Source organism: Pteropus medius, unplaced genomic scaffold (genome assembly GCF_902729225.1).
Source record: "Pteropus medius unplaced genomic scaffold, Ma_sr-lr_union100, whole genome shotgun sequence".
In the NCBI taxonomy this organism is placed as follows: Eukaryota; Metazoa; Chordata; class Mammalia; order Chiroptera; family Pteropodidae; genus Pteropus; species Pteropus medius.
In genome coordinates this window covers 16,460,783-16,486,503 of record NW_024349796.1, presented here as the reverse complement: position 1 = coordinate 16,486,503, position 25,721 = coordinate 16,460,783, and the positions used below count along the sequence as shown (strand labels likewise).

General features: G+C 42.0%; 1 protein-coding gene across 4 annotated transcripts in view; it reads left to right on the top strand.

Moving 5' to 3' along the window:
- Positions 1–25,721, top strand: part of DENND1B (DENN domain containing 1B) — a 153,489-nt gene that overhangs the window by 113,887 nt on the left and 13,881 nt on the right. For all 4 annotated transcript variants that reach the window (XM_039883476.1, XM_039883475.1, XM_039883478.1 and 1 more), the window contains 5 exons: positions 6,032–6,122; positions 11,264–11,304; positions 12,019–12,087; positions 15,278–15,334; positions 16,196–16,303. In XM_039883476.1, the coding sequence (XP_039739410.1) occupies positions 6,032–6,122; positions 11,264–11,304; positions 12,019–12,087; positions 15,278–15,334; positions 16,196–16,303 (366 nt within the window). The remainder of the gene's footprint in view (positions 1–6,031; positions 6,123–11,263; positions 11,305–12,018; positions 12,088–15,277; positions 15,335–16,195; positions 16,304–25,721) is intronic.

Sequence of the window (25,721 nt, the reverse complement as noted above, 5' to 3'; positions counted from 1 at the left end):
GAGAGAGTGGGTGACCAGCGACTAGGGGGGAATTCAGGACAGGGAGCTGTCTTTGCAGCCACGTGGGGAATGAATACCGAAGAGGAAAGGGACCAGCGCCACCAAATGCTCACGGCAGTGAACTGAAAGGGGGACCTGGGCTGGACCCCAGGGCTCGCGATGTCGAGGGCACCGACGGCTCCTTCAAGTTCCACCGTAAAGAGGACACAGCTAGAGAAGCGAACGGGGTCCAGGGAGGGAATGACTGTTGGGACTTTCTCGTGGGGAAGGACACTGTCCAGGGTGAAGGAGGGGACCGTCGTAGGTCGGGCTTCTGAAAGGCGGCCACTCCCCGTGCGGCGGGGGACGAGGCAGAGCCTGTGGGAGGAGGGAGGTCCGTGCGATGCTTAGAGCGCGCAGAATTTTTCTTTTAATTGCTTTAGTTTTTTTTTGTTTTAATCGCTTTAGTTTTTTTTTGTTTTTTGTATTTCCCCCCGGTGAAATTAGGAAGCAAGATCATGAGCCGAGAGAGGATGGGGGAGGCGGGCGGACATGTAGGGAGAGAGAACACAGGAAATAGATGGGAGAACAGACTGGGGGAAACGGAACTGTCTGGCACCGTCCGGAGCACGTTGGAGACTGAAGATGGCGAAGGAAAAATGACAACCCTCGTCGCGGCTGGTCGCCTTGTCCCCGGACACCTGGCGCGCCGTGCGGGCCTGCTGAGTCCATGCCCGCTCCGGCCTCGCTGCGTTATGTACTGCGCCGGGGGGGGGTCCCTTCGCCCCAAAACCCTTGGCTTCCCTCCTCACTGCTCTCAAGTCTTAGGTCAAGGGTCACCTTCGTCGTGATCTGTACCCCGACCACACCGATTACAGCGGAAGGGTCCTCGCCCGCACTCCCCAACCTCCCTTACGCAATTCTGTTTTATTTTCCAACGCTCGTCACCTTCCCACATACTAAATAATTTATTGCATTTCTCATTTCGAGCTATTATTCTCCCCTCCCCCACTGGATGTTTAAGCATCACAAGAGCTTGGATTTTTCTTCGTTCTTTTGTTTTTGATTTTTGTATTTCATTCATCGCAAAAAGTCCCCGGCATGTAGTAGACATTCAACTAAATATTGGCTGAATAATTGGATTAATGAATTCTTCGGTCTGTTGGTCATGAAGTTCAACAGACTAAATTCTGGAGCAGATTACTTAGGATCTGTCCGTTGGTACATCTTGGAAGGCACCGTTGTCTTCCCGTTAATACTGTTCGGAATTATTAGTTCTAGTAATAAATCGTACCGAATGGGCGTCTTATACTCTTCAAAGTGTTTTCCTGTTTGTAATTCTGCCCTAGTCTCATTTAGTACACTTACCAGTCATACGATTATTTAACCTTTGAAATGGAATGAAAAGAATTTATTTCTATTCCTTCACATACTTAAGTCTCTTAACTTAAGCGTTAAACTGACCTACCTTATCCCCTCTTGTGATAGCAGTTTGTGTTTATACATAGCTGCTAACGGAACAGCTCACTTTTAGCAGATGTCCATAAATATCTGATGATTTATTATAACGATTTAGTGTAGTTTTCACTGACCTGCCGAGGTTTACTGAGCATTTGTAAGATGATGTATTTAAATCAGACTCATTTTTTTTTTTAGCCCACAGCGTTATTTAGAAAGGAAATTTTAAAGATCCGTAAGAAATTAATAACATTTTTAAAGTAATTTTTTACTGTATTCAAATTTTTTCTTTAAATTACTGAAGGTTTTTGATTCATTTGAAAACGTATTTTTCTCTAGCTCTCAAGACTAATTTTATTAGATTCGTTATCTTTGTGCCCAAGAAGGGTTTTCTTATGGAAAACAAACATATGCAATATGGTAATTTTTCCTCCAGGCTGGTAAAAAAAATTGGGATGTGCGGATGTGTTTGTTGTAACGAGATTGTCGTGTTGGCACGAAAAATAACGCTCCGTCTTCCTCCTCCCTCATTCACACCACCGACCCCCAGAATGGTCTCTTTGGAGGTTTTTAAAAGAATTGACTCTTTCTTTTAAAATGACGTGAGAATCTTGAAATTTAATTAGCATCCTCCTCAGAGTTTTGGTAGACTGGTCGCCATTAAATATTTATGTAACATATGTCTAGACCACTGAAGGGGCTGGAACGCTGATTCATAGCACAACTTGTTTGGGGTTTTTAGATTGAATGCCAGATGCACCGACGTGAAGAACCAGAGCTGGGAAACTGTGAAAAGCATACGGTTTTCATCTCTTAGAGGAAAAATAGATTCCAATTGATCTACTGGCTGTATATTCAAGTTAATCTGTGAAGCCAATCAGAACAGATTCTTTATGTTTTTTGTAAAGAAGGTTGCCATCAAGTATATTCTTTATATTTTATTGCATGTTTAAAATATTCATTTTCTATTTAATTGTATTTTAGAGATTGAGTAGTGAACATTCATGTTCGTCCAATAATTTTGCTGACTGAAGTACATTTAAAATAACAGGTAATTTCTTTAAATGGACTCAACTTCCTATTAAAATGGTTATTTGCAAGTAAAAACCTTCGAAAAACCTAGTGACATCAGTATCAAAGAGAGTAAGCAGGAAGTTTTGTCACTTAAAAAAGTTTCTGTTGTAACCTGACACACCATTTTAGGGTCATGTCAGAAGGATGAACAAGATCCAGTTCTTGCAATTATTGATGATTTAGAGGAAATAATATTATTGATCATGAGAATTATATCTCTTCTTATTTAAATCAATTTTATCTATAATTTGTAATAGAATTATGGAATCCATACTATGGAACTGCATCTATGAATTTTTTTGAGATTTTTGCATGTTTAGTTCCAAGTTTTAATTTTCACTTTGGGAATAAAAAGTAAAATATTAAGATTTATATAAAAAGCATCATCTTAAAGCGCTTTTCATTTCTTTTAAAAATCTACTTTCAACCTAATTTTAAGTTCTATCTGTAGCACTTCGATCGTTATTAACCGTGTTACTTGTCATTAGTTACAACACTGAACTAATTCTTTCAAAACTTAGGTCTTCCGGTTACCTAAAGATACACATTTACTAAATGATGTGGGCGGCTATTAATCAAGCAACAAGTCACAAGACATTATAAAGTCATAGCTTTTCCGACAGATAATATTTTTTCGTTCAAAACGATTTCTATGCAACGGTAGCTAAGAACGTTTGGTGTTACTTACTATGGAATGCTCCAGAGTTATTAGAGTGATACGTGACCATGAACCAAATCTATTTGAGAAGAAAAAGCTGTTATTGAGTCAAAAATAGAAAAAGGAGTTGAGAAAACTGTTGCCTTTAGCATTCCTCGCCATTAATTCTACTTCTCAGCTCCTTTCTGAGTGTCTGTATTTACGTGTGTATATATAGAATACGTGTGTGTTCATGAAATCCATCTTTTATTTTAAGAGCCAACATCGCCATTAAGTATGCACGCCGATAAGTGTCTGGCTGTCGCTGACGGAGTTGTTTGCAAAAGCAGTGATAACACGTGGCATTTAACCAAGTGATTAATTTCTATTGGCTCAAATCACTAGTTTGATGACAAAGCAGCTACTCATCCTTGAAAATGCACAATCAGTAAATAGTTTGGGGATTTATCTCTTTTTAGACTTGAACTGCTCCACTCAAGCTAAAATAGATGGATTATTTCCAGTAAACACAAAATTGAAAACCTTTTAAAAAGTCCTGTAGTCTTAATCTTTTAAAGCAAATTAAGTCCTTTAAAAGGATGTCTTCGTTTGTTCTAGTTGTCAGTAATATATTACTTTAAATTTATCATTGCGCTTCACTTCAATTTATTTTCAGAATGATACTTAGTCCATCAAATTCGATCACTTTAGTTTGATTTACAATGCCGTGTTGAAAATGTCTGCAAGTCAAATTTTGCAAGTATTTTAAACTGCTTTACTTAGAAATTAGCCATATATTACATAAGATGCCAACATTATGTTACTACTTTTTATCTAAAAATGAAATGAATAAATCTATACGTTATAATTATTTAACTCTAAAACCATGTAAAGTATGTGACCTTTAGCATAGTTTCAGTCTATGCGGTCTTTCAGCAAACATTCACTCACTGCAGACATTTTTCTAGGTATCGAAGATGCATACGTGAGAAAGGCAGCATCCTTCCTTCAGGGAGCTCAGAAATTAATAGAAAAGCTGATGATAATGGGGAAAAAATGGACTTATTATTTAACATTTAATCTGTGCCTACTATATAGGCACTTCCTATTATTTTAATTAACTCTCACAAAACCCCATCAGGTGTTTATCATTATTCCCATTTTACGGACAGAAAACAGAATCCCAGAGATGGCAGGTCGCCCGAGATCACCACACTAAGTGGCAGAGTCGTGATGCAGGCCTGTCCCACTGTAGACTCCATGCTCATTTTCATTTGTCCTGTTGGAAACTTGTGCATGCCAAGCATAACGAGGATACAAAAATGGGTAATCTACATTCCCTGCCCTCAGAGAGTTGTAATTTTTATGAGAGCAGCTCATACTCTTAAAAAAAAAAAAAAAAAGCCGCAATTATATCCTTTTAGGCTATGTCTGTTTAAACTTGTCTTACCACATTTTTGGGTCAGAACCATTCCGTGATAATGAAAAGGCGGTTAAACCACATTTTGAACAGGAATGTTGATTCATTCGCCATTCTTTCTTAATTTGGGTCCGTAAGAGCTTTCTGTCTCCAGGTCATACAACTGATGTAAGTTACTGCTATTAACTATTGTACGTTGCTGCCTGTGGGGTCCCGTCCCGTAAGGTTCCTCTCAACTGGTTTGTCCACTAACCATTTAGAGAACCAGGGCAGAGTGAGAATTTTTCAAAAGTCAGGCGACTTTATTTTATTTCAGCTAAATTTTAAATCTACAGGGTGGAAAAATTTGTGACCAGGATTCATTAATCCCGGGATGGAAATGAACATCTTGTGCTAACCCCCGAATCTTCGAGTCCGCCCTCCACACAGGTTTTAAATCTTTCCTGTGTCGCCCGCTGCCCCTCGTGAAGGGAGCCTTAAAGATGCGTCCCTTTCTCGTGACGGGGACACCTCGGGACACTCGGGATGTTTTTCATAATCCGAGAGAGACTGCAGATCAACAAAATAAAATAGCTCACTGGTCTCTACCTGGGCTTGGTCACAAGACAGTCACCAAGGGATAGTTTTCCAAATGCGGTGCCTGCAGCTCAGGATTCTGCTGTGCCGTGTGTGTGGGAACGGAGCGGGACAGGTGGAGCAGAAGATGGGGACACGCTCCAGGGGCTCGGCGTTTTGGGAGGGGTCTGTGGGCACCTTCGACAGCGGCCGTTTCCCGCTCCAGCCTCTTCTTTCAGAAAGCTGAAAAATAGTGTCACGAGAAACCTGACACCAGCCCCGGTGGCCGCGACCACACGTGGCCCACACGTGGCCCGTCACCGCGGCGCTGGTCCGTAGGCTGGTGCTCCTGCAGGAGCCAGGGAGCCGCACTTAGCTCCTCCTGAAATGCTTAGAATGACCTGGTGCTCTCGCATCCTTCTGGATGTAATAGTTTAGATGAGGGGTGTGTTGTTTGTTTGTTTGCTTGTTTGTTTGTTTGCATGAGGACAAAGTCAACCTCGCTAGTAGTAGAGTCCAACATTTCCCGGGCGCCGCAGCAGAGACTGTGCTAAGTGCATTTAATTTAAGGTGTGCAGCGACACCAGGAGGCAGACGCTGGCGACACGGGCCCGGTGGGGGAGGTCACAGCCCCTGGGCGCAAGGCCGGGCACGGAGCAAGCTGTCCTGGGTCCACTACTGCATTTCACGTTTCTCAAGGAAGTTAAGAGTCTGTGCTGTGAACATTTAGGACGTAACCGGTCAGCAGCTGGGTACTGAGCACCTGCTGTTTCCGCCGACTGAGAATTTTCTTGTCACGTGTATGTGTGGACACATTTGTGTGCAACTTATAGTCACATGAGTATCTTGGCTATCAGTAAAAATGTAATCCCATGAAAATGAACATATCCGACGCGTTCTGATTTCAGTTCATCGATGGCCGACTGGCAAAGCTGAACGCAGGAAGGGGCTTCTCTGATGTCTTCGAAGAAGAGATCACTTCCGGCGGCTTTTCTGGAGGTAAACCAATTCCAGTGTGACCTTCTGTTTTCCGAATGCCCATTAACTTGATCTCTGCACCTGCGTCTGCTGTAAGCTGCTCCATAAACAGCTTCTTTCTCCTAAACGTGCAATGTCTTAGATACATTTTTTCACCTTCTGAGAGCTATGGCATTAACTTACGTTGCCTGATATCGGTCGTCCAGGGCGTCAGGGGGTCTCCTGAGCTGGTCGTTGTTCGTTTGGATGCCTTCTTACTGTTATTACTGGACATAAATATCACAGAAATGCGATTAGTTTCTATCTTCCTGCCTCTCGTTCGGATTAATATTCTCTGCTAGAAAACAACTCGTGATGGCTGCTACCAGAACCGAGATTATAGTTGGAATAGTAGATTGTAACATAATCCAAAAAGAAAGGTTCGAAGGCCACAACTGCTTCCGTGTTTTTAAGAAAGTGTGTTTATTCTAGCGGTCTTCACTTTTTCTTTTTTGCTCTGTGGGCCAGTGCAGCCTTAGGAAAAGATGGTCTTACATCTGTCATTGTGAAAGGCACCCCCTTAAAATAATCGAAGGAATCATATTATTTCATATGTGCGAAGCATCCATCAGGCGGTACCCCGTTTTTATTTAATATAATTAACTTTAATATAATTAAACAATTCCATTGTTTCAAATGTAAATATTCATACAATGTTATAATTATCAAGGCAATTAGTGACATATCAATCGATATTTTGCACATCAGAATATAGTCCTAACTCTGGCAGAGGATTTCATTAGAGTCTTTGAATTGCCCTATTCATTCATTCATTCATTCATTCATTCACCTGGTATTTGCTGAGTATATATTATATAGAACAAGGCACTGTTCTAGATTAAGGGGTGAACTAAACAAACACAAAATGGTGTGTTCATTTTTACTTGGTACGGTAGTATTTTTTTCCACCTACCTGTAGGTTTAATTTGGAAAAAAAATTCTTTACTCCGTGTGAATAAACAGTTGCTAGAACTGAGAAATAAAACGTGTAAAGACAGCTACTACTAAGTGCTCATCTTCAGAGTTCCCCAAATTTAATTTTATTCCTAACTAAGATTTATTTTACACCATAAAAATATAAGACATTGAGGCAATTCATTCACTAAACGAGGTACAAATGAGCTGAGGTGGACGTCGTCTGAGGTGAGTGCAGCGTTTTGTTGGAAGCCCTCGGCTTGGAGAAAAACTTGGTCGACTCGACTCAGCGAGTAGGCTGAGTGTGGGGTCTTTCAGCTCCTTGCTTTCCTCAGCTCATGGGTAAAAATTTTAAATTTTAGTTTCAATGGAACTTTTGTGTGAAAATAAGGCTTTTTTGCTTTTTAACTCAGACAAGCAAAATATTGTCAGCTCATAGACAAATTGCTTGAGGCATCTACTTGGTATTTACATAACTGCTGTCTCATTATCTTTATGACCTGTGGGGTTAGTATCTTCTGCGGAATTGAAGATGACATCTCGTGACAGTAATGGAGGAGAACTATGATCCTTTCGTATAGTTAAACTCCACAGTCTTAACCGTTGGTTAAGATTAATTAACTATTGGTCCAGATTCCTCTGTAGCAGAGTAGAAGGTAGGCGGCTTTTCTGCTGGGAGGTGGGGTAGGGTCACTAAAAATTTCCCCTCTAGGTCTTATTGTCTGAAAAAAAAAAAGAATGTTGATCACCGGTTGGCATCTGACTTACAGACTGCTGCCTTTCAGGACAACTTAACACCAACCACTTCCGTTGTTTTTCCTCAAAATGAAAAAGGTTTTGAATTCTTATCTTAATGGGGGGGAAGGCAGTCATGACCCTAAAGGAAAGCAGAATTCAGCCAGTATTAATTTTAGTAGGTTTAGCAAAAAAGTACATTAAAAAATGTATCATGCCTGGCCGTCAGGTGTCATTTTTAAATTATTCTATTTTAGGTTAGTATCCTAGAGATATGTAGAGATCATTTGTAGAAGAAAATAAAGCAAAATTCATTATGATTTGAAACAAAAAGAAGAATAACCTAATAAAAGTTAATAACGATCTTGTAAGTGAGGATGTATATATACGGTTTCAAAATAGCTCCTAGAGGCCAGCCCCTAACATTTGTCACCCGGACCGCATTTGCAAGAAAGCAGAACGTGTCGAACCGTTTGTTCTTCTGAGAAGTAACCCGTTAAAAGAACTTTGTCGTTTCTTTCATAGTTACAGCGATAATTCTAATAACTCTTCACACTTACTGAATATCGATCGGTGTGGTAGAAGCTCTCATGAGAGCTCTACAAACACTATCTCATTTAATCCTCACAGCACCCCGAGAGAGACTTGGTTCACCTCATTTTCACGAGGGCAGTTACGTCAGTATTTCACTCAAGGTCACTCAGCTAACCTCTGGACTTAACGTACGGCTGCTTGGCCTCGAAGCTCTGGCTTCCGTAACCATGACACCTGGCTTTCTTAGGGTACGGGGTCTTCTTAATCAGAAGACTTTCAGGACACATTTGCAGTGCTCGAGCTGCTCTACTCTGATTGGATAAAAGTAAAACTCCTGTCTCTTTTGAGTGTCTGTCGAAGATTATTTTCCACACACAAAGGCCTCAGAAAGATCACTGTAGGAGAAATCGGCATTCGCTAAAATGAAAGAAAAAGTACGTTCCTCTAAGCAAAAATAATTAGGAAATTTCGGAAAAGCATCCACCATCGCCCCTTTCGATAACGTTGTCCCGGCAACTTGATTCCTACTGTATTAGTTGCTAATACACACGGTGATAATAAAATGAAGGGGACTCTGGTGGCCTTTAGGATTATAGTGGCTCTGATTCAGAATGGACCGTGCAGGACCGTCACACACAGGACGTGTAATTCACATTAGGTGAACACAAACACAGGTCTACAAAAATGCAGCTAAGCAACGTTGAGTAGTGAAGACCCCTTTTATTTTCCCCTAAATTTTTTATTTAAATCTGCTTCCTAGTATCTAAACTTTGAAAAGGAGAAGCATTTTCAGATTGGTGTTCTGGACGTGTGTGCTCGCTCTCCGGGAACAGCGTCTGTTTCTTCATTAGTTTTTTGATATAATCTCATCGGTTTTATATTTACTTAATTCTTTTTTTTTTTACTGACTTAAGGTAGCAAAGGAATCGGAAGCGGTGGTAGGTAATCGTCAGTTTCAGTGATATTCTTCTGGCCTCACCGAACCATTTAGAATAATCTACTTTTTTGGATAGGTAACTACAAATGACTGGAATTTAAACAAATACGTTTTAGCAGTCTTTGGACAGGTGAGAAAGATATTTTGTCCTGGGGTGTGAGAAAATCATTTGTCTGATTAACAAGACAATATGAAGAATTTCCCCAATAATGCTTATTATTCCCATAATCCGGTAGTTTAATAGAAGGACTCAGGGATTTTTTCTTTTTCTTTTTTGGCATTCGGATTCATTTTTAAGAAGAAAAAGAGCCTTTAAAAAAAAATGTTTTCAAAGAATAATGCGCTTGTCTCATAAATGTTGTAGAAATGAAAACCTTCAATTTTAAAAGCACTAAACTTAAAGAGACAGGTACCCCTTAATCATTTTTTGACAGGAGTCTACCTAAAGGGTACCACGTGTTTCCCGTCCCTCTTAAGCAGTTTATTTAGGGGCTTCCTGGTTGATCCTGCACTGCAAAGCTCCAGATTGCTAGTGGTGATTATCTGACTCAACTGTTTCTTCTCGAGGTATGGGCGTTGAGCAGCCCCTTTTCCTGTTACTTTGCAATTATACGGAAGAACTCTGTATATCACTTAAGGTTCATCACATTTTATTCAGCAGTCTGAAGAGGTAGAATTTCAGAGTGGAAGGACCAAGAATGAACCAAGAATTAAAATACCGAGATTTGCTATCTTTATGAACTTGGGCAAATAAGGGGTCACTTCAGAAACTCAGTGTCTTCATTCGGCAGGTTATTTATAATAATAACCATCACTTACAGTGTGTCCCTGATGTGACAGGGACTGTACCGGCCAGATTGAGGTCCGAGTCCCAAATCACACCGCTCACAGCATATGACGGGGCCTGAACTCAGATCCCCTGGACACCAAAGCCATTTCCTTCTCTCCGGACTGTGCTACCCATGACAATGCCTGCTTTGCCATTTTTTAAAGCAGAAAAAGTACAAGTCAGTGTAACATAGGTAAAAATATTTTGTGAGCTGTAAAGAGCAGAGTATGAGCTGAGTGTGATCTTATATGTCAGTCATACCCCAATAAACGGAAAAGGTGGAGGAGATGATCTGTTTTAGCGATTCTTGGTACCAAACAGTCTCTGAGTAGCTGTCGGGACTTTGTTTTTGAAGCATTTTAACCCACCAAGAAGGTAGATCAACTCTAAGCAAAGTCAGTTGATGGAAAACATAAGCTTAGATTAGTTGCGTGGCTCTATTTTTATTTGTCACCTTCTGATATAATCCGATTGACAAAATTACCGTGTGGGGAGATGAATGTACGGTTATTAGTTTCATGAGAGCTGGTTTTGCCAACATCCGCGCTTTCTAATAACCACGACGCTCTGTAGACTGAAAGCTGCATTCGCTTCACGTTTCCCTGGGCATCTTTCCAGTTTGGATTCGCAACTAGAGAAAATTTTCAAACTACAACTGCAGTTCAATTGCACTGAAATAAAAGTGGCTATCAATGGTCATTTTAACAACCGTAGAATAATCTTTTTTTTTTTTTTGTCCTCAGGGTTCTTTGCATTTCTAAATTCCATTCTGGTTTTTTATTTTCCTATTTACTCAAAATATCGTTTAGAAATTGCACAAAAGAGGTGAAACTTTTACAAAACAACATAGACAGAAAACGCTGAAAAATTAGATTAAGAGACATGGGAATTTTGGCTTGCACAAGAGAGGTTATATTTTCTGAAGATAATATTCAAACAAAAGGCGATGGACTACTTTAACATATTAGCTTCACATGTGAGCAGAGAAAGAGTGTGTATTTTTAAAAATGGTAATTACCGTGTCCCTAAGAATTAGAGCTATTTATTAATTCTTTTACATTGCAGATAAATAAAATTTGCTTACTAAAATCTTGGAAGTGCTAGTTCTTGAGGAATGTAGCTTTATGGCTTTGTCATCAAATATGCCTGACATCTTATTTTTATATATTCCAGGGAACCCGAGGTCATATCAACAGTGGGTGCACACAGTCAAGGTAATGATAACGCTTCGACGTTTCTTCTTTCATTCTAGATGAACTGTGTTTGGTGAAAGTATGTTTATTGGCGATATTTGAAATGTTCGTATATTTCCTTCCATTTAAAAATTTTTATGCTCGTAGTTTATCGATAGTCATAAATATAATTTTAAAATGGAAAGCCTTTGTCTGGAGATAAATGGCTTGTTTTGAAAAGCAAGGTTTCACTGTCACCTTGTGTTACATTCCAGAACAAGGAATTAGGTGGAATAGTAGGATTGGATGGGTATTTTTATCATTTCTGATAATGCGTTTTGGTAATATGATTTTTTAAATATCAAACTCTCTTCCACAAATTGAGACTTTATTGCCCAACATTAAATAGTTAATTAACAATTAAATGTATTCCTTTGTCATTAAGCTATATATATATATATATATATATATACCTATTACTGGTCATATTGCCCAAGTCTGCTTAAACTGCAAAGATGAAATGATTTTTTAAATGGTGATTACACCGACCTAAACAAAAACAGAGTAGAATGTTGGCATTTTGTGCGAAATTACAGTGGTATATAAAAGCCCGAAAACACTGAACATGAAATAATTTTCGTAGGTCTTTGTTTAACTTGCGAGAAAAGCTCTTTTTCTATTCTATTACCGATGCTTTGTTTTCAGGAAAATCTGGCCCCCAAATTTTGGAAATAAGTTTCTGTTTTTCGTTTGCAGAAAGGAGGCGCACTGTTCAACTCCGCAGTCACCAAAGCATCTCCCGCAGTACGGACAGCATATAAGTTCGTAAGTTTTCTTTTGATGTTTGAAACTTGTACTGATAAAATTTTACATTTTCCCAGTTGTTAGACATGTAAGTCTCGAGTATTTTTTATTTTCCTTTTAAAAAAGATTTTTAAAATTTAGAGTTAATATTGACCAAAGGAAATTCAAATATTAAAATGATATCATTGTATAGAGAGGATATTTTATTTCTATGATCTAACGACGGTCCCTCATTTTATTTCAAATCTACTAGCCACATTGTGCGCTCAGATCGAAATAGTCCATGAGGAAGTGCCATTTTTTAAGATTTGTTTCTTTCATCTGACACCATATCTGAAATTCTTACTGTATACTTGAGGCTCAGGTGGATTAAAAAATAAAACAAAACAAAACAAAAACCTCAGAAAACTATGACCTGTTGTCCTTCCACAAAGATGCTTTGACTCTCCGTATTTAAAATTCTTCATCGATTCTCCATGGCTTATAGCAGAACAACAGTAACAACAACAATAGCAACAGCAATAAATAAATAATTCACAAGATGAAATCTCTTTCCTGTGATAACAAAGACCCTCGAGACCTGGCTCCTCCTGTGTCGTGGTCCATCTTGGGGCATCTTTATCTCTAATATTAGGCCAGAAGCTTCTTGAGGGAGGAGCTGATGGGTTGGTATTCAAAAAAGTTCTTTTAAATTCAATAGGTTATATATATTCTATATTTCTGGAAAATATCCAGGGCGGTAGTTTCGATTGTATGAGAATCCGCCTTCAAAGGCTTTCTTTTAAAGGAACCGATGTGATTAAATTAATAAAAGAATAATATATGGTGATACAGTTAGAACTTATTTTCTTGACTTTCGATTTGGTATATGTGTAGCCACCATTTCTGTTCTAAAACATCTGTTTCAAAGATGACATTTTATAGAGAAGCTAATCTACAGAGTGGATTCAAAAATACACAGAAACAGACTCATAGATACAGAGGACAAACTGCTGGTCGCCAGACGGGAGAGGGAGGGGGAGCTGGGTAGAAAAGATGAAGGATTAAGAAGTACAAATTGCCAGTTACAGAACAGCCATGGGGATGTAAAGTACAGCATAGGGAGTGTGATCAACAGTATTGTAGTAACTATGTATGGTGTCAGATGGTACTAGACTTATCAGGGTGATCACATAGCAAGGTGTATAAATGTCTGATCGCTGTGTTGCACGCCTGAAACTAATATCATATTATATGTTAACCGTAATTGAAAAATAAATTAAAAAAAAAAACAGAAAAAAAATGAAATAATTTGATATATAAAAATAAAAAAAAATACAGCACCCAAATTCTGAACTATTTGAAGCCTCATCATAAAGCAGAAGAGGAGGAGGAGGCCATCTTGCCTCGGGAAGATCAGCCTTTGCTACCCAGAAAACCTCTCCGAGTAGATCACTATCTCACTATGATATTGGTGATTTATATACGTTTTTTGAAGAGATTTTAATTTTTCTCAATAAAATAGCACATAGCTGCCATATGAAAAACCAAATTGATGTTGAGCCTCATTTCTCACGTTCATTTAAGATTCGAAGAAAAGGTTCGTGGTCAGCAGCCCTTCGTTTTGTTCCTTGATTGAACACGCAAAGTCTTCCTTCAGGCTTAGAGAAGTTATGTTGTATTATTTTGCTAAATATGTGTTTTTCTTCTTAATTTCACTCATATCTTCCATAAAAGCACAAAGATAAAGCAAACATGTTCAAAACCTCATTTATTATTTAAATTGTTATCCTAATCGATAGAGTATTTTATTCTGAACTGTTCTCTGCAGAACAGCAAAATGTTTTTAAATTAAAAATTCTCTTCTTTGGAAGATTGTTCTCTAAGTTACCTTCGGGCAAATTAAGGTCTTCAGAAGGTACTTGATACTTTAACATTTATTTTGTGATCATGTCATACATGAATCAAGAAGTTTGGGACAAGTTGTGCCTAAAACTCATCTTCGCAGAGAGCTCATATTCTGAAATATGAACTCTGAAATTCCTCCTTTGAGTACAAATTGCTATGAACAGAACTCTCGATTTTTCTTGCATGGGTATAACAGAATGTATTGACCTTGTTTTTCTTTAGATAGTAAAATTTTAAAAACTGGGAATCATGTTTTGAACTGTTTCATTCATTCAACAAATTATTCGAGTGCCTCTCATGACCTAGGCCTTGGACTGGTTATGGTTGTTACAGCAGTAAGTGTGACAGGTGCTGTGAGTGACAGAGGTGCTGTGCGGGCTTTTGTATGTGCGTTGCCATCGTCGCTTTGCTCTGTGCTCTGCTCACTACGGAAGTCCTGAAGAGGCATCTGTTAAAGGAAATAATGGCCTCATCCTATACTGAGAATGTTTTTCCTATGCTGTCTACGCTTGCGTTTTCTGTGCTTACAGAGACTGGAAAGAAAACTAGAGTCGATATGCGCACTCGCTTACAAATCTAAAAACGATAGCACTGTAAATACATACTTGATTTCGCCAAAAGATTTTCTAAGTCAACTTTCTTCATTAAGTCATTTTAACGTATGAGCCACAGCTATTCGCTGGGGCTTTTCTGTAGAGAATAGTTGTTGATCGGTAAGTTTCAACTCGGTAAATTGAAAAGGATGGAGAGGACCCGAACCCCATCTTCCGGAGCCTGAAAGAGGCCAGTGAGGGAGCAGGGAAACGGACGTTCAGAGGAAGCAGAACACGAATTACGGGACCATGACTGCTACTCGATTCTACTCCATAGACTCGGGAGCATCCAAAAGGATTAGTGTGAACGGGGTGGATTTTGAAAGAATAGAGACTATTTAGGTAAACTAGAAAATAGTCCGAATGTGAGTAAAGATAGGTACACGTTCTAGGAGATGGGAAAGGGAACTGTTTTGGGTAATTATTTATTTTTACCTAATGAGAGTGTAGGAGTTAAAATAGGACCCTTTACATAGATTCGGTGGCTATACCAATAAAACAAAGAATGTGAAAATGTTTTATTCCAAAGCACCAGGGAAATAGAATTTCGTGCTCCCTGGCTTTTTAGATGATCTTTTGCTGTGTATAATATGTTTTGGTTTTGCCTCATTTGTTTTTTTCTAAAGGGTATGAACGGTTAGCAATTTTCATGAAACGAGATCTCGCGTACTTATTTCTTTCCATGGTCATAGAATGGCGCTAAGCCAGACACTCGTATTATCATTTTCCAGGCGAAAAGTCACGCGAAGCAGGGAATCCGTGAAGTGAAGAGCAAGCTGAAACATAAGGTACGTCACAGGCTCCTCTCCCTTCCCCCTGGATTCTTGCGTGAGTTTGAAGTTCATGCTTTACAGATCGCGCGACGTGAATGGTGTGAACGACTTTCGAAACAGGCTGAACCCCGGAACGTCGTTTTCATAACGAGCCCTCTGGCCTCCACTCGTCACCCGATGTGCACCCGCCGACTGATCTCTTTCCTGTTTGCATATTTTATTACAGAAGAAGTATGGAGAGCTTCGCAGATGCTCTAACAGGATGTGTGTTTTCATAAGGTTGAGTGCCTTGCTATCACAATGGAAATTCTGGCTTCGAGCTGAGAATTTTTTTTTAAAAGAGATGATTTTTGGGGGTGTAGAATTAAGTCTCAAATGTCATCGTTTGGTTTTATAGGGTCATTCCGATAGTAGCTGCTTTAAATTGAAGCATGTTCTTAATTTACAAAAGTTTGTGTTCGAGGACGTGTATTTGAATCTATAAGTGTTGCGTGTGTATCGGTATTAATGTGTATGTACACGGGTGTTTGATTTGATTACATATTACGTCTTGGTAGATTTTATCAGCTGTTGCATTTTGAATGTCTGCCTTTGGAGAAAAAATTACTACTGAAAACTTCCATCGTAGTGATAGAGAGCAAATAATCTTCATCTAAATTTTATTCAGATCATTCAAAATAGTAAGAGATTATTGTAGAAACTATTAATTCATAATATAGAAAGAGGCAGTATTTTCCCTAATAGATTCTTTAAGCTTATACCTGACGTCTTATTTTGTTATATGCATCTGTGTCAGATACGCTGTTGATTAATCAATAACTTCAGTCATCAAAGGAGCATTTGACAATAATTACCTGTCTATCTCTTCCCGTGTAGGAAAACGAGGACGATTATGGGCCCTATGCTAGTTCTGTCCAGTATACACCTGTCTACACCTTACACAGCGAGAAGGGAGGGAGCGTGGAGAAGCGTAAGCTCACCCAGGTGAGTGCGTTCGCTCGGCATCTCCAGATTCTGCCGCTGTAATTCCAGTGCTTCAAGAGTCATTTTGGCCCCATTAACTTTTTTTTACCTTATAGTAAGAAAACCAACAACTACGATCAAGGAGATGAGAAGGTGGCCTCTGGGCGGGCTGGGCTGGGAGATTTGGGGACAAGCGTTCCAGATGTCATTTCCACCCGCTTTATCAAGTCGGAGCTCACAGTCCCGTGAGGGGAGAGGCAGTCAGATGTGCGCTCACCACAGAGCGCGGGAGTGTCAATGAGGACAAACATAAGATGAAACTCATATGTGGCACTTTGACCATTCAAATGATCGGTAGAAATTAGAATATGAACTAACGAATATCTATCTTTTTCTAAAGTTAAGATGTTTTATTTGCTCTAAATATTTAAAGCCTCTGCATATACGCTGGTGCTGTTTAAAATAGTGCCCCAAAGTTGGAAGGTGTTCAGAGTCATAGCTGTATGTGTCTCTGAGTTCGCATCACAAGTATGTGTCTGAAGGTTTTAACAAAGCCAAATCATATTTTAAGTGGCCTAGGGAAACCAGCTTTGACAAAGAATTCTCAAATGTCGGAACTGGAAGCCGCTGCAAAGCTTCATTGATTACAGCCACCAAAGGTCACAGCCGAGGAGGTCAGCACCCGGAATGGCCACGTCCCTTACTCAGTCTCCCAGCTGGTTAGCGGCAGGGCGGACGGGAACCCACATCCGACGCTGCGGGACGTGCAGACACGGCAGGAGCTGCGGAGAGGTGGCCCTACGGTGTGTCCCCATGGACTAGGAACGGAGCTGGCCGGCAGGGCTGGGCTAAAACCCTAACTTTTGTAAGGAAGCCACTTCATTCAGTCATTCAAGACCTGCTCTGCCCTAGGCACTCTTCTACGTATTCTAGGAAAAAAAAAAAATCTCTGCCTTCCAGGGACTGTCTTTATAGCATCGTAAGAGCCGTCTCTGTGGTTTATCCATTTATTAAGCTTATATTTTCAAATGTTAGACTAGCTTAATTCTAGCATATTGGTAGGGAAAGCTGATTCTCCGACCTAAGAGAAGCCTTTCAATTAACTATTTATTTCACGAACGTAGAACGCATTTCTGGCTACCATTGTTAACTGGAAAACGTTTATTAACTTGTGGACTATTGATGGATTTGCAATCAATTTCTCCATTTTTCTCCCATCGCTAGAACGTTCAATTCTTATCTGTCTCAAGCTTTCACATCTTAAAAACTTCTGCAAAATATTTACTGCCTTAATATCGGAGCATGTAGGTTGTATTGACCACAGCGAATAGATTTTTATGTGAAGAAGAAGTGGTCTCTTACTTCTGTGTCCCCGAGTGTAATAATATTAGGGTCTGAGCATGTCAAGATTTTTAGTTAACTCCGTAAGTGCTCCTAGGAATAGTTAGATGTAGTCAAAGGCAGGATCTAGATATCAAGAAACACGTCAGAGTCGCTAATGCTTCTTTATTTGTTTACATTCTCCGTTTCCGAAAATAAATCGACAGCTTACAAAAGATCATAGAATAAAATATTCAAGTTCATTTAATGTGGATAAAATTCAAGGCAGAGAGCAAGTACGCGTGTGAAGACGCCAAGGCCCACCCACCCCCTGGACTGGCAGCCGACACGAAGGCCACAGCACAGGTCCCCAAGCAGAGCACACGGGACCGGAGGAGGCTGCTGGGGAGGGGCTAGGGTGGGACACGGTGGGTCCCCTGGGGGCTCCGCCACCCCGGGAGCATCCCGGTGGAGGTACCTGGGAGAGGCAAGGGTCCCCACGCTCGGTCTGTCCTGTGCAGTTGCTGTCATTTCAAATACTGAGGTTCACGGGCACGTCTCTCAAGGACAGCGTGGCTTCCTAGCTGCTGCCTTTGCCTTCCCAGAGAGTCGAACCGCTTTTTAAAAATTCAACGGGCGACCCGCAGAAGCGAGCTGAGAACGCGGCCTCCTCCTCCTCCGCCCATAAGGCTGGGGGCTGAGTGGGGACCCTCTTGGTCAGGGCCACCTCCGAGTCGCTCATCCAAACAACTGGATTCTCGTAAGCAGCTTCTGCAGGGACCTGTGGGGGTTTGGTGGCCCGAGTCGCTCTCGCGTTCTTGCTACTAGTTTCCAAAGCTCAGCTAGTTTCCAATCGCGTTGCGGTCCCCAGGGCAGTGTGGGGACCGTGGCGAGGACAGGCCCCGCCTGGACCACGTGCGCTGTCCCCGTGTCGCTGTGGATGCCGTGCTCCCTCGAAAGCTCCAACGGTCTGAACGACGTGTGAGCTGTTGTCCGCGTTATCCAGACTCAGACACCAGGGCAGAGGGGTTCAGAAATGTGCCCAAGTCTCTGCAGGTGACAAACAGGACAGCAGGGATTGGCAAGTAGACGGAACGGTTCTGGGGTTAAGTGCCAACCGCTGCGGCCCCAGCCGGCGTGGCCGTGGGCTGGGCACTCATGCCGGAGGGACCTTTAGGGACAAGGGTCTGAGTTCAGAGCCAGGGAGACCCGACTTTGAGAAAGGCACCGGCATGGAGCGCTCAGCGTGACACCATATCCCTAAGCTCCGCTTTCCACGTTCGTAAAAGGGCAGTAGCAATGCCCGTCATCTCCCAGGTTGCGGCAGGCCTTCCAGATGAGGTGTGTGACGCAGCCGCCACACGGCAGGCGGCCCGTCGCTGGCGGCCACCTTCGCACACAGACGCGTGCCGGCCGCTTTTCACAGCTCCTCCTCACCTGCTTGTCAGGTGGCCGCTTCCCAGACTCCGACGAGCCCGCAGTCACGGAGGCAGGGGGGCCGTAGAGCTGTTCGCTGTCATTTAAGTGGGAGTGACTTTAGATCCGTTTGTGATTTGAAGAGAAACCCATGACTATTGTGCCGAGAAATCTCTCGTTTTCGAAGGCCTCGAGTAGATCGTTTTCTTGTCACCGAAATGATCTAAATAAAGAACGTGGACCGGATGCAGCCACTCCGGCCCCTTCAGGCCTGTCCACCTCGGAGGCCAGTCTCAGCGACACGAAGAGCGTTGCTGGGCCACTTCCCAGCTGCATTCGTGTAGATGAGACACTTCGCGTTCGTAAACCGTAAACGAGATGATGGTCACTCACATTCCAAGCCTGTATCTTAAAGTGGAAAAATGAAGTTTCACCATCCGGAGACTGTGGGAAAGAACGAGAAGGTGCGTTGCATCGAGCCTGTGGTCACGGCCCAGCTCGGTTCGGGAACTAGATCGTGGCCCCGCATCTGCTCCCCGACAAACAGCAGCTTCTGTGCTGGCCTGCTAATTAGTATGGTTATTTCCCGTTTCGTGGACGAGGCTTAAAGCAATGTCAAGGGGGCAGCCATGGAGATTTCTCAATTAGGCTTCCCATTTGTACGACCTGGCCCTTCTCCCTTGGAGCGAACATGACACCCTCCTAACAGGACTCTACGGAGAGGAACCCCTCCGCTTTGATTGAAAACAGGGCCAGCTGCCGCCGGGGAGAACGCTGCCATCGGTCATGGCACAGAGCCGTTTTTAAACTGACCACGTACTTACCTGCCCACGTCGATTTTACCTTAGAACAAAATGCCGCGGACTCGTTGAACAGGGTTTAGACTAAGCCTGTCTGGCATCTGGAATCACGTTTCAAAATAGCGACTTGTGAAGATCTTCTAAGAACGAGAAGTTCTTGAAATATGGAAAACTTATATGACTCGAAGGCGCTGCTTCGTTTTAAATCGTAGCAGCCATTCTTATTCTAGGAATAATTGGAACGTGTGTGCGTGTGTGTGCGTGTGTGTGCGTGTGTGTACTTGCTGTATCACAAGTCAGCGTTAACAGCTGGGTAGGCTTCAGCCAGCAAAACGCCAGCACCAAGCTCCAGTGGAGGCAGAGGGTCGAAGCTTCCTGTCGTTAAGCCCTATTAAACCTTGGCACACGTCACTCTTGACGATCTCGTGTCTGGGACAAATAGCGATCTGCTCCGATTTATTTTCAAGCTAACCGGTTAATGATGTAAAATCTGCAAGAGGGAGCGTGAGCAGAGGGTCGTTTTTCCGTTTGCAGCGTGATAGACAACAGCGTTCCTGTTGGCAGGTGCCCACACCTGGAACGAGTCTGAGGCTTTCGCCCAAATGCAGCGTTTGCAAAGAGAAACGCGTTTGGCAGCCGCGGTTTCTACTAAGAAGACCAAGTCCTCTTCAACTCACGGTCGTTTATTCTGTTTTTAAAGTACATTCACCCAGATGCTAATGGTTGGAGATATAAATAGTTATTTTTTGAATGCATAACGAATGAAGATGTTTACTCTATGAAATATGATCCAGTGGTTTTCCACTTTTTACTCATTATGCGAGGTAACACGCACACTTCAAACGAGACTTAGCTATATTTTCGAGTCCTCTTGTATTTATTGGTTATCAATCATCCTCACGGACCCGTGAAATATAGCACAACAGCCGTGAGCTCATAATTGATGAGTAACGTGATTTCTTCTTTAAAGGATATGGTTAGACATCCTCTAGGCGTTTTTGGCATGTAGAGACTTGCAAATTAGGCATTTCGAAGCCACATTTTGGTTGAACGGAGACTTAAAAGACATCCCAGGATGTAAGCATGTTTTAAAAAAATATTAGTAATCAAGCAGTTTCCATTTTCCATATAATAGATCTCATGTTTTAAAATGCCGCAGATGAAACTGTGAAATTTATAAGATAAAAACTTAGATTTTCTACATTACCTTGCTCCTGAGCATAATAAATGGGTGCATATTCACACCTCATAGGGTGTGGATTGTGGAATTGTGTTGATGACACACTTCTCTTCATTGACGTTCAGTGGCTTCTGGGAATAAAATGAATGTAATTAAAGATAGTGTTTCTTGCTTCGGCGACATAGCAGATTTCAGAAAAACGGTGCACTCGTTGGAAAAATGCAGCCCGTTGAATCGCCTTGCTTTAATGGTCAAGAGAAAAAAGGCATAGTCATTACTTTGCAGAAGGGAAGTGGCCAGCGCTGCTTCTGACCAAGAAAAGAGTGACTGTACGTCACAAATCAGACAGATCGCTGTGCCCCACGGTGGGGTGGGGTGGGGTGGGAAGGAACGGGTGTGTGAAGGAGGAGGCAAGCAGAAAACCCTTCTTTTTTTATTTATCTAAATAAAATTTTAAAATGGGCTTATTTAAAATACTATTATTATGATCGAGCTAAAATGTGAAAGCGACGAGAAAATCCTCAGAAAGCCCCAAACGATGCGAAGCTTTGGGAAGGAGACGTTTTAAGCGACGCTGCTGAACGGAGCAAGCATCTGAGCGCCCGCGCTCCGCTCCCCTACGCAGCACCTATGCCGCTCAGTTGATACCAGTGTCAGTCATTTTTAAAATTGACTTTACGAGCCCCGTTTGAAAAAATGTGGGTACCATATTGTTAATTTTAAAGTTATTTTTCTCTGTTTTCTTTTTTGTTGTTGTTGTCATTGAAATAATGTTCATTTCCAACATGTCAAATATGATTATAGTTCAGTTTGTGCCCTGCGACCCCCTCCCCCCAGATTCAGTTCTGGATTACAAGGATGCCCCCTAGTGGACATTGTATAACACTGTCTTTCCTTGAAAGAAGGTAGTTTTCGTAAGACAAAATTTATAATTATAAAATCTACCTCTTAGTCAATTGTAGATGACAAAATACACATCGAAATATTTATATCGTCGTAAAATTATCCAAGAACATCCGTGTCGAGAAATAATTAAAAACCAATTCCTCCTTTGAATAACTGGCTTGGACTTTGATTTTAAAACGATTAGCTCTAGTGTATTAAATAATATTAAATATTATGTAGTGTGTTAGAAAGAAACGGGACAGGCTCACCTGTGTTAACGTGTCCAGTGTATATTACGAGATATTTTTAGATCGAAATGTACCTTTGGAACGTTGTAATTTTACTCTTCGAATTTATTGCCACAGCGGCTGTCATTTATGGCAAAGTCTTGAAACGAAAACAAAGGCTCTCAGCTTTTCCATTCGGTAAATATAATGGCTCTTACCTTCCGGGCTTTACATCAGAGACCACGTCACCGATATTCTCCTCGCTCTTCTCTGTTCTGAGAGGTTTTCCCCGTCACCTCTTTAATTATTGTAGGGGCCTTTGGTGAAATTCGCAACAGCTCTCTATTCCCAAGGTATCTGCTTTTCACAGACAAATTCTTATTTTCTCCCAGGCATCCTGGGATGCAGAAATGGTGGGTCTAGAGCTGATTTTAACGTCGGTCAGAGAGGAGAGTCAGTGTCGATAGGAGAAAACAGCCATTCTTCTCTTCGTGGGGGCCCCTGTCAGCATCCCTCGAGAAAGACAAGTTGCCAGGGCATCGGCAGATATATAACTGACTACAAGAGCGTAACAGAATCTTATTATGATTTGAACTGGATTTTTATCTGCTACACATTGTTGTATTTCCTGATAGAAAACATAAAATATTAGAATAATACCAAAACATCTTCACGAGTTGGCCTGAGCCCTCAGACCAGTCACAAAATAGGACCGCTGTTCTCTATGTGTTTTTTTAATGATTTTTACAATGTTTGAATGTAATACCTGCCGGTCATTTCACAGAAGTCTGTTTCCTCTTTGCCTTTATCAATGTCTTTGACATTTGTAAGGTAACAGTTCCGTTAAGATTCTTGCTACATTCAATACAGAAATCTCTTAAGATTCTCTGCACACACAGGCATATTTATGCTTATTATATCTTGGCATGATTATCTGAAAAATAAAGTTCCGCTGTAATTCTTTTACAAATCAGATGTTCTCATCTTTAGTTATTTACCATTTGCAGACATAGTTTATTAAGATGGTTGGAAATAATATGGTGCCGCAAGATCCCGTTTTCATTTTCTTTGAAAATTACCCAGAAACGGGATTGCTGGATCCTAAGATAGCTCTATTTTTTGTTTTTTTTGAGGACCCCCCACACTTTTCCATAGTGGCTGCACCGAATTACATCCTTATATATTTTGTATATTAACTCCATATCAGACAGACATACGCTCGCAAATATTTTCTCCCATTTTGTGAGAATAGGAAAAACATTCATTTTGTCGATTTTTTTCATTATGTCGACCATTTTCATTTGTTTGGTCATTCTTTTGCTGTGTTTTGCTGTGCAGAGCCTTTTAATTTGAGGTTGTCCCACTCATTGATTTTTGCTTTCGTTACCAAGTCTAATGGCAAGGGACTTTTCCCCTATGTTTTACAGTTTCGGGTCTTGCATTTAAGTATTTCATCTGTTTCGAGTTAATTTTTGTGAGCGGTCATTCATGCAGTTTCTGTGAGATGAAATTTATGCAATTTCATTCTTTTGCATGTAAATATACAGTTTCCTCAGCACCATTTATTGAAGAGACTGTTCTTTTACTATTGGGTATTCTTGGCTCCCTTGTCAAAGATGATTTGATCCTATAAGCATGCATTTATTTCTGGGCTCTTGATTCTGTTCTTTTGGTCTATATATCATTTTTTTTTTTTTTTTTTTGGTGCCTGCTGTTTTGATTCCTGTTACTTTGTAATATAGTTCGTCATCTTCTTTCTCAAGGTTGATTTGGCTATTCAGGATTTTAAGGTCGTTTCTCTTATTTCTGTGAAAAATGGCTATTGGAATTTTAATAGGGATTGCATTGAATTGACGGGTGGCTTTGAACAGTGTGGACATTTTAACAATCTTAACTCTCCGAATCCGTGAAGACGGATAGCTTTCCATTTATTTGCGTCTTCAATTTCTTTCATCAGTGTGTTTAAGTTTTTGCTGTATAGCTCTTTCAGTTTCGTGGTTAAGTTTATTCCTAAGTATGTTATTGTTTCCTTCATTCTGTTTTCAGATAGTTCATTGCTGGTTCTAGTAACACCAGGTTGAATCATTTCTACTGACCCATCTTAAAGTTCGCCAGGGTTTTCTTCAGTCTGCTGAGACCATCAGAAGAATTCTTCATCTCTTAGGATTTTTTAAAATTTCTATCGTTCGGTGTGACTCTTTTTTTATAGATTCATCTCTCCGCCGCCATCCCATTTGTTGCTGTATATGGTCCATCTTTTCATATTTTTCTTTCTTTATGGCTGGCGGGTCTCGCGCGCTGGGCCCATTATATGAAAATCCGCAGAGAATAAACTGAACAGTCCTTGAGCCCAGGAAGGGGCCAGGCTCTTTTCCGTGCTGCCGTTGGTACGAGAGCTCGAGCCCGTCAGCAGCGGGACTGCTTTGGATTTCGCCGTTGACGCTGGGCCCCACGGTCACGCCGTTGGCCCCTTCTCAGAGTGGGGTACTCCAGCGGGTCCTGGAGGCTGCTCCCTCGGGTCCCCCTTCCTCTCAGCTGTCAGCGGTCCCCGTGCCCGGGGGCCACTCGCGGGGTCTGTGCACGTGTCTGCCCCCTCCCCAGCCCCCTGACACTTTTGTTGCTGGTCGTTTGCTCCCAGCCTTGTCGGTTTTCTACGCTCTGCTCTGGTCCAGCTCCAGCCTTAGGCCACGTGTCCCTTCCCAGCATCTGTCCACGTCCTCCGTGAGGCGGATAAACCTCCTGTGTCTGTGACTGGTTTGGGGCAGGATTTTTGGATGTGAGCCCCGCTCAAAGGGCCGCCTGCCCCTGCCTGGTGGCGGTAGGATCTGCTCGGTGTCAGCGCGGGACCCTGCGCCTCCGGGGTCTCCTGTCCCTCCCTAGGGTGTAGAGCTTCTGCTCCCACACGTCCCCAGTGGTTTGGGGATTGCGTCTGCTGACCATCTGGCAGCAGCCTGAAGCTTTTGTTGCATGCAAATGAATGTTCTCTCCCTGCAGCGGCCTGTCACCTCCTGCAGGCCTGCCATCTCCCGCGTTTACACACACTGTCCATCTTTCAGCCCCCTGTCTCGGCCCCTGTGGGGCGTCGGGTTGCCTGATGGAGCAACGTAAGATGGGGCTGTACCCGTGGGAGCGAGCTCGCGCGTGCAGCCTGCCTGTCCCGAGAGGCCGGCTCTTCCACGGCGACGCGTCAGCCCCTCCTCGGTCTTCCAGACGATTCTATCTGAGCAGGCTTCGTCTTTCCTGCGTCTCTGCCACCGCCCGGTCCCTGGTGCTTCCGCGGGGCGTACGGTCCCCTCTCCCCCCGACCTGCCCTTTGCGGGGCTCGTGACCCGGTGGGATTCAGTTTCCTGGGTTGTCTCACAAGTCAGCGCCCTGATAGGTTCGAGAAAAAATATAGTTTGTTTTCTCGCTCATCCAGCCCGTTCTCGTTGTCGGGTGGGAGCTGACTGATACTCTTCCACTGCTTTTTGCATTCTAAATGGAAGCGGAATTAGAAGCAAAATGGGCTTAAAATGAAACAGGGCCTTCCTCGGGGGGCCGTGTCCGGCGACGGCCGAGTGGTAGCGGACAGGGATGATGGGACAGCCGGGGGCTGGGCAACGGGCGAGGCT